At 40.8% G+C, this 9,245-nt stretch overlaps 1 protein-coding gene across 1 annotated transcript in view; it reads left to right on the top strand.

Moving 5' to 3' along the window:
- Positions 1-110: 110 nt before the first annotated feature.
- The window catches only part of CDHR3 (cadherin related family member 3), a 34,883-nt gene continuing 25,748 nt past the window's right edge, over positions 111-9,245 (top strand). Inside the window, exons 1-3 of the mRNA XM_058022817.1 lie at positions 111-156; positions 2,916-3,118; positions 7,489-7,657. Of these exons, the coding sequence (XP_057878800.1) occupies positions 111-156; positions 2,916-3,118; positions 7,489-7,657 (418 nt within the window). The remainder of the gene's footprint in view (positions 157-2,915; positions 3,119-7,488; positions 7,658-9,245) is intronic.

Genomic DNA, 9,245 nt, shown 5'->3' with positions numbered 1-9,245 from the left:
ACATGAAAAAGAGGAAGAATTTAGATGGAGCTGATGTAAACTGGGGAAAACATACTGTGATCTTCCTTCAGTTTGCATGCTGGGAACATGAAGGACGGGTCATAAAGACAATGAAGAGCATGCTCCTTTTCCTAATTTTGCTGGGAGTAGTATCTGGTAAGGACATGATTTCATTATGCTGCTAAAATTAGAACACTGTTGGCTGTTATACTTTCTCTAGGGAACTTTATAATACATATTTAGGGATCAGACACAGATGGGAAAAATCAAGCAACAATTATTTTCTGACTGAAATAGACTGGGCTCTGTGGTTACAGCAGTATAATGAAGAGAATATGACTCTTTAATAAAACTCTTTTTTTGGATGAGGCACTTCATTTCTAATAGCCACTGCCCAGTGTGTCAGCACTGGAGTGGGAAAGGAGGTCAGCTCTCCAAGAAACAATAACTGTGGGTTATAGTCCAGCATCCTCCTTTCAGATATTGATAACATTTCTCTTTGATAAAGTAAAACAAGCAATCTAACTGTGCCAAACAGAGAGAAAGTTGTGGAAAATATTCCTAGTATGACATGACTAACTTTGATCAGTGTAAATGCATGGGAGATTTGCCAATATGAGTATTTTCACATTAGCAACCTAGCAGATCTTCAAGCTGTCTGAAGTCTGGGTGGCACATGAAGCACTGCTGTTGCTGTAGGCACCTGCCCAGGTAGGGTCATTTGGCTCTCAAGGAGCTGTAAGAGCTCTGCCATCCCTCAGGAGCCTCTCAGTATTCAGTGGTTTTCCTGATGTTCCCAAAACTGTGATTAGGACCCTGCCTGCCACTTTCAGCTTTCTTTGAAAAATAGCATTTTTCTAACCTGCGTGGTTGTGGATAGAGAAAATCTTGAGGGTGTTACTCAAGCACACTCTAAAGACTGGAACATCACAGATAAATAAGTCTTAAATATACATAAACTTCTCCAAAACAATCTCATTATTGCTTTGTCTTGGACTCATAATTTGTCAATTATTTTCATTGATAATTCTGATAAATAATGTGTTAAATTGCTACAGAAATATTTTGGTCTGCAAAGTAAAGAGGTAAGCAAGGATTTGTGAATATGGAAGGAGAGTTTTTGTAAAATTGGTTGGAAAAAGAAGCCGCCATTCAGATGCAGCACCTAAAATTTCAGTTAAAATGAAGAGCAAGAAGTTAGAACTTTTGATTTAGAAAGACAAATTCTGAATAAAGGGCCAATGCAATCTTTGGACATAACACAAAAATAGCAACTCCTTTCTATATTTCTAAATACTGTAAGTTATTTCATTGCTTGTATAAATGGTTTCCATTAATGAACTGTGGCTTGATAAGTGAACTGAATTCATCAAGTACTGTCCACAGGAGATTACATTTGAAGTTCAGCTCCACTTATGGAAATGTATCTCCAGAAGCCCCTCTCAGCCCAGCCTCATTTGCATGGGTGATTTTTGTTGATGGTGTTTTCCAGAATTTGTAATAACAGCAATAAAAACTTGGTCCTTCACTGTGTCTTGCTCCTGCTGACATAAATCAGTAACAGCTCAGCTGAACTCAGTCCCACCAGGGTGTCAGACTGACCTGTTCAGATTAAATCTTTCAGGCATTTCCCACCTCACAGTGTCCCACATCCCACCCTGTACCTCTAGGTTATCTCCAGTGTAATTTTTTCCATGAATGCCCAAGTAATCCCAGCTGGGTCAGTGACCCAGGAACCTGCAGTATCTGCAGTGTGGGATCATGAGAATCTCCATGCAGCTCTAATGGTCTCAGACCAGTTTCTGTAGCAGCAAAAAAAAAAAAGACTTCATGGAGCTTTTGCCACAGTAATTGCTGGTGTATGAAGAGCCTGTCCAGACCCTTGAGTGGACACTATCTGTCTCCCTCTTGGCACAGAGTGTGCAGGAAATTTGGATGATCACAGTGGGCAGTATCTGTCTCCCTGTTGCCACAATGTGTAGAAGTTTGGCTGAACACAGCCAGCTTTCTTGGAGAGTGTTTTGGATGAGCCAGTGAAGCATCCATCCCCAAGCAAGAGTCGCCCCTGCCACAGTCTGGTGTTGAGGTACGTTGCTGGTTCAGGGATATGAGATTACTGAAGTGTTGTTTCAGGGCATCAAAAGCAGCCCTGATTTATGTTTTCTTCATAAGATGAAGCACAGCAGGCCTTTGTCAAAAATACCAAAAACTAGAAGCTAAATGACAGAGAAAGCAAAAGGTTTGGGGAATCCAGAGGTCTGGACAAGTGAGGAGCTTGTGCAAATCTGTGGATGCCTCACCAGCATGTGCAGCTCCCATGCAGTTTTGAACCATAGGGTGCTTTTGTGGGCCTGCATCTTCTCCAAAGACTCCAGGTTGCTCTTCCTTGCTCAAAGCAGGAGACATGACAGTACACCCCTGAAATTGTTATGAAATCACACTGCTCAAGAGCCAGGCTTGCACACAGCTGCTGTAGAAAGAATTAGAAGAGGGAAAATGGAGGAAATAGGTGCTGCAGATAGTGTAGTCCACAAAAAAAACATTGCTTCTTTGGTATCTGAGTCTGTGTGATCCAAGGTACTTCATGTAACAGTGAGCAGAGGCAAGAATTAGTACAGGGAGCAAAATGAAAAATAGAAACGTTTTGGGCTTCTTTGCTTCTGTACAAAGACATATATGAAGGCAAATGATGCAGCAAAATAATACTTTGACAATGACCACTCTAGATGACAATACTATAGGGCTGAATTACAGAAAAGATGGATTCTTTTGCCATTAATTCTGGATTTACTACCACATGTCCCCATTCATAGGTAAAAAGAGAGTCAGGGCTTTTTGTGTTCCTTAATGGCAGCTCTTGACAAAAGCTGTGTATTTGTTAGCTCAAGTAATTTTGCATTCATTTTCCTCTGCAGGAAGAAGATCCCAGTTGCTTCAGGGCTTACCTGCAACAAGCACTGTTGAAGAAAACTCAGCAGCTGGTGTTGCAGTCTATGACTTTATTGTGACTCTTTCTCCATTGGCTTCTGAAGGTGTTGCAATTCTTCCCACCATAGTAAATTCAAATCCACTCACAGAAGCTTTTGACATTGTATCAAAAGGAGGTCTTGAATTCAGGGTGAGTTTTCAGTTTAACTTGCGTAATTTTCAGTTGTAGGCTGATGTTTCCTGGATTACTGAGCACTGACAGTGCACAATGTCTCATCTTTTAATCAGAAAAGAATTTTAAATGCAGACTGTGGTGGTATTCAAAAATGCTGCAATAGATATGACAGATGAATAGCAATAGTAATTATGATTTTTAATTGCATCTAGGAAAAAATCACTCATCACAATAATTCCATTAGTTCTGTGATAGAAAAAATGTGATTTTTAGAAAATAAGAGGTGAAGAAGAATGTGGAGGATCTGCTTCTGTTTTGAGGTTTTATCCAAAGTTTTTCAGCTTAATATTTATGAAGTCACTGTGAAATGAAAGTGCCTTAGTTAAACCACATTCAGCTTCTGTTTGGCCACTCTCACCAAGAATTAAAATTAATTCGTTTCACTCCCAAAATAAATGAAACTGAATTAGATCAAAGTAATTTTTAATTCTGAACAAAGGCTGTGACACATGAGGAAGTTATCTTGACGTAGGAGTTATCACCCTTCCACACATCTGTGACCTGTCTCTATCCATTGCATGCTCTTGTCCTGTGGCAAATGCAGAGTAATCTCCATTACTTCAGGCTGATTTTCATTGTTGAATAAATCAGCAAATATTATCTCACATTTGTCACAGGCAATGAGTGTTCAGATGCATGATAACTTGTCATCCCACTGCAACTTGCTTGTGCGTCTGAGCCTGAACAGTGACACTGAAGGGTGGCTTTAATAGATGCAGATAGAAATGGTGCAGAGCCTTAAAAAGGTGATTTGAATATCCTTTCCTGGGTGTTTCCAAGGAAGTTCAGGTTTTCACAGAACTGATACAACAGCTCTTTTCTAGTTGTCTTTGCTGGTGATTCTGGGAGAAAATTTGGGAAAGGAAAGGCTGTGGCCCGGGGTTTGATGAGCCTGCAGGGAGCTGCTGTGTCTCCCATGCTCCAGACTCCCAGCAGAGCACAAAGCTCTCTTGTGCCAGCTCTGATGGCTCTTCACTGCTCCCCAGCCAGGTCAGTGAAATGGTTAAAAAACCTCTCACAAAAGCCATCTTTACCTGTGAAGCACAGGGTGGGACTGTACAAATACCTGGACTGGGTCAGCTGAAGAGATCATAGAACCATAGCATTATAGAATATGCTGAGTTGGGAGGGTTCCTTCAGGATTATGAAATCCAGCTCCTGGATCACCCCAAGAGTCACTCCATGTGCCTGAGAACATTGTCCAATTGCTCCTTTAACTCTGCCAGGCTTGGTGCTGTGACCACTGCCCTGGGAAGCTGTTCCAGTGTCCAGCCACTTTCTGGGTGAAAAACCTTTGCCTGATGTGCAACCTAAACCTCCCCAAACTCTGCTTCATGCTCTTTCCTCCCCTCCTGTGTAACAATCAGAAGGAAATGGATACATCCCTTAAAGTGGCTTTGCTGACAGAAAAATCCATAATGTAGGACTCCCTTCCTAAGCTTTATTTTGGCACTTTGAATTAAAGTGATCCCTTCCGCTGCCAAAAAGCCCCTCAGTCCTTTTATACACCTGCTTGGTCCCATCCCATGCCATCCTTATGTTGTGACACACAAGAATTTATATTGCTGCGTATTGAGTGTGACTGAGAAGTTAATATGGAGGGGAAAAAACAGACAAAAAGTCCCTCTAGGGTTTTTTTCATGGCAAGGATGATGGAGAAATTATTGTTCTAGAACAGTGGAGGGTGACACAAGGATGAAAATGAATGGCCAAAAAAGCTGGAAACTGGAGAGAGCTTCTTCCAAAGTGCCAGTTTGTATCCATTGCATACCACAGCCACATTACCAGAATGGCCTGTGAGCCTGTTTGTGTTCTGCTTGAGCTGTTGCTTTTTCCAACATTCCCTAAGTCACTCGGAGGAATAGAACAAAGAGTTTGAGCCAGTGAATATCAGTCATGAAAAAGTCATAAAGCAATCTACATCCAAATTCTGCAAATTAGCAGAGGAGTGCTAATTACAACTTATAAAGCAAGGATAAATACATGGGTGGTTTTAGTTAATTTATTTGATGAGGGTTGCTACTTTTAATTACTTATGCCATGTTGTAGCAGATCTGAACAATATTTCACAAAAAGTGATGTGTTCCAAAACTAGACACCTCAGCTCTACCATGATATCTTTGTTAAGATATAGAAGAAGGCAGTATTTCATGAATGAATTATGAGATTACTAAGTACCTGCTAGAATAGGCTCTTCAGTATTTATGAAGCACATTTAGCCCTGTTGCAGCAGCAGACAGCAATATCACGTTTCTTGATATATTTTGAGACTTCTGAGAAAGTAACAATTTCTGAGATCTCAGTTCTGTCCCTTACTCCTCACCTTACTCCTATTTGAAGGTTCTCAGGAGCAGAAGATGTGTGGAATGTATAAAAACCTGCTGCTGCCTGAAACTGCCTGGGTGCTCTTAGTGGTGCTCTCTGAATATATTGGTGGTGGAGCAGCAAGCAGCGAAATTCTCATGTGGAATGAGGGATAGACATTAGATAGTTTAGGGGTGACTCTAGATCCCCCTTCATGAAGCCTGCAGCTGCTTCAAGTGTGTGCACTCCTGCCTTTATCAGTAAGCTTTGCTCCTACCTGAAGGGAAGGTGAATTCTGGCTCACAGCCTATACCAGTGGCATGCTGTGCCCAAAAAGCTTCAAAAGCAACTTAGAAAGAGGCAATTTAGATTCACATCTTCACTTCTAAGGCATTTATAAAGGAGGGTGGGAGATGTGTATTTAGACACATTTAGTCTGGCTGTAGTTACATCACCAATGAAAATATTTGGCTGTGAATTGGAGGGATAATCTGCAGAACACAAAACTTCTGCTTAGAACTGGACACTTTCAAATGTTGAATTCATTGTGTGTGTTTATGGTATTTAGATCTCCATCAAATATTCATTTTGAACATCAAGCTTTCCCCTGTTGTGACAAGCTTTTTAGAATGTTTCTTCTGTGTTAGCCTCACTTTCATGGGAAACTTGTATCTGTACAGTAGAAGGAGAGGAGACCATCCAGGACACAGTTATTTTCTCCTGCAGTATTTTAACAAAAAGATCCATGAGGTTCCAGACAGAAGCTGTTTTATGTACCAGAAGGCACAAAACATTTGTGCTTCTCTTCACTCCCCTCCAACTCTTTGTTATTTGTCTCTGTTTTGACTTCTGTCTTCTAACTGTGCTGACATCACTTTTGTGTTTGTCCTCTGGCCCACAGCATCTCATCTAAACCCAAGGATTTATTTCATTGTTTTCCTTCTGGAAGCTCTTCAGCCTCCTTTATTCTTCAGTATTGCAAATACACTGACATGCTACTTGTCACATACACTCATGAGCCCCATCAGTTTTCCTTTCTCCAGTTTCACAGCACCCTGCTACTGTGTTCAAGTTTCACAGTTTGTTAGCCACACAAAAAACGGAACTGTCACCTTTTCCTTTCTTGTCCAAGAAAGGGAAAATCTATTGGTTTCAGCAGTGAAGATTGAGGCATACAACTTTCAGCATCCTGCTGTTCCTCTGGACTCATCCTAAATCCAGAATGATTGCACTTTACTTTTTTTCATAGAATATGTACTTGTGCTAGTACATATTCTGTGTTAAGAGGCAATATGCAGAGCTGGACACCTTTGACATAAAGTCTCCAAAACAAAATAGTTTTGCCTTATCAATCTTGCAAAACTCAAGGCCTAGGTTATCTTTTCAATTAGTTCAGCATTTTCCCCAAACAGTTCTGGTGCCTCTTTCAGATAATGTACCCATGAAATTTCCTTCTTCTATGATTATCCTGCAAGTCTTCTCCCAGATACACAAGGTAGGTTCTGATAGCTGGTAGACTACATGACTACAGGGTCTCCTGCCTCCACACTCTTTATTTCAAGTAAAAGTTCTTCCTCCTCATGTTCCTAATTCACAGAAAAAGTGAAGCTGCCCTTGTGTCTTGCAAGGCTTCCTCTGAATTCTGTCTCATCACACCTTGAACAGTCTTGGAGCATCATGTGGAAAGGAAAGCACTTGAAACAGACACGTACCTGCAAGATATAGTCCTGAACTTGATGGCAAAGCTGTGAGGCAGGGCAGTTTCTTCTGGGCTACCTCCTCTTCACACTGCTCCTCACACAAAGGATCTTTGAGATACTCCATGAAGCCACACAACATTTTAGTCTCTTTACTCAGTTGCTGTGACATTTTTGCCACTGTTGAGAAATGTGCCAACAAGTACAAGATTATCTTGAGCACTCACTCTTTACAGATTTAGCGTCCCTTTATTTGTATTCACTCATTTGGACTGTAAATTCCATCTGTTGCATCATGTGCTAATAATAATCTTTTATTTTCAGGTTATTACCACTGGAAACCCTGTCCTTGATTATGAAACTATGCCAAAGAGCTTTGATTTGCAGATTTTTGTTGAAGATACAACTGGAAGAACTGATCTTAACATATTGACTATTCATGTAACAGATAAAAATGAACATCCTGTATTTCGAGGAAATATGGCAATTCAAAGTAAGATGATGATAGAATTTGAAAAGAACAATACTTGAAAAGATGACATAAGCTTAAAAAAATTGATCTCATACAGTGCCTGTAGGTATGGTAGTCTAGGCATTTTCCTTTAGGAAAACAAGGGAGAAACAGGACACTGTTTTTATTAGAGCTTTGTTTTACACCAAGAGTTGGTATGCTTCACCTTTGGAGATGCCCTTTTATTTTTCTTGAAGTTTTTTAAAAAAATTATTTAACCATTTTGAAGCAGCTGAAGAACTAAAGGAAAAAATATACCAATAAATGCATATTTTTTAAAATTAGAAAATTGGAGTTTTCTGGGATTATAACCATTGAGTATGTAGTTAGTGGGAAACTGGACTGATTTGGACAAGCAAGATATTTTTAACAAGTGCATATCATATGTGCAAGAATTTCTGTGGGAAAACCATAAAAACCTTCCTTTGCAGATGTTTTATATTTGCATATTGCGTTTACACTTTCACATGAGAAGTAAGTTGGAAATCAGTCTTAAGAATGAGACCTCAGAGCCTGTGATCTATGGTGGTACAAATGGAAAGAGGCAGAGAGCTCTGTCTCTCACATGGGGCAGTTGATGTTAACCAAGTTTACTTTTAGACCAGGGGCAAAGATGCCAGGGGAGGAATGTGCAGCAGCCTTAGGAATGGGGCTGGGGAGCCTGGGCTGCAGCTGTGGCCAGGGCAGGCTTTGCCAGTCCTGCTGTACCTGGTGTGAGTGACACTGCCATTGACAGAAAGGATGGGTAATAAATGTCTTACTCCCTGAGATCTTACCTTGCTTATTTACTAATGAAGAAGACCCGCAAAAATTGTACCAGATGCATCAGAATACAATGATTTGTTTATTATGTGTTCATGTGCAGACAGAAAAGTTCAGTTCACTACATAAAATACTGAGAGCCTGTTTGAACACTTTTGCTATTCTAACAGCACTGTATGGCCAAGCATACTTCAATATTCAATTTTAAAAAATCTGAAAATGCTAAACTGTGACCCCTTTGTGGCAGGTACTCAGAGCTGGCTGCTAGCCCCCAGGTCTGCACTGACCACGCTGGCTGCACTTTTTCCTGCTGCTCAGGGATGTGTTCAGAGCAGCCTGCTCACATTCAGCCCTCCTCACTGATGCCTCCTGAGCACAGTGACATCCCTGATTCCATTCAATACTTAGTCTGTAAAGCAAATTAGCTTCCCCCAGGGAAGAGGCTGTGTCATCTTCTCGGTATAGCTCATGTCTTGCATATCATGGGTGCCACTGGAACCTAATAATAATTAAATCTGACACTTGGAGGGATCGACACAGCATGAAACACACAACGTGGGAGCTTGTTACAAATAAAGGCATCAGCTTAACTCTCAGCTAGAGCTGCCATAAATTGGTGAGCACAGATGTCTGATCTGTCTGACTGTGTGGCTTTAGTTAACAGTACCAGCCACAATTAGACACTAATTGCACATTTGCTGTTTATGAAAAAGCATCTCCCTCTCATTAAACTTCGTATTCATGTTGTTGTCCTCTGGGAACAGCTCATTACGCTGCTCTGGGATTCCCACTGCTCTGATGAGGACCA

The sequence above is a fragment of the Melospiza georgiana genome, chromosome 4 (assembly GCF_028018845.1).
Source record: "Melospiza georgiana isolate bMelGeo1 chromosome 4, bMelGeo1.pri, whole genome shotgun sequence".
Taxonomy (NCBI): Eukaryota; Metazoa; Chordata; class Aves; order Passeriformes; family Passerellidae; genus Melospiza; species Melospiza georgiana.
The sequence above is the reverse complement of the archived record's forward strand: the minus strand, read 5'-3'. Positions and strand labels throughout refer to the sequence as shown.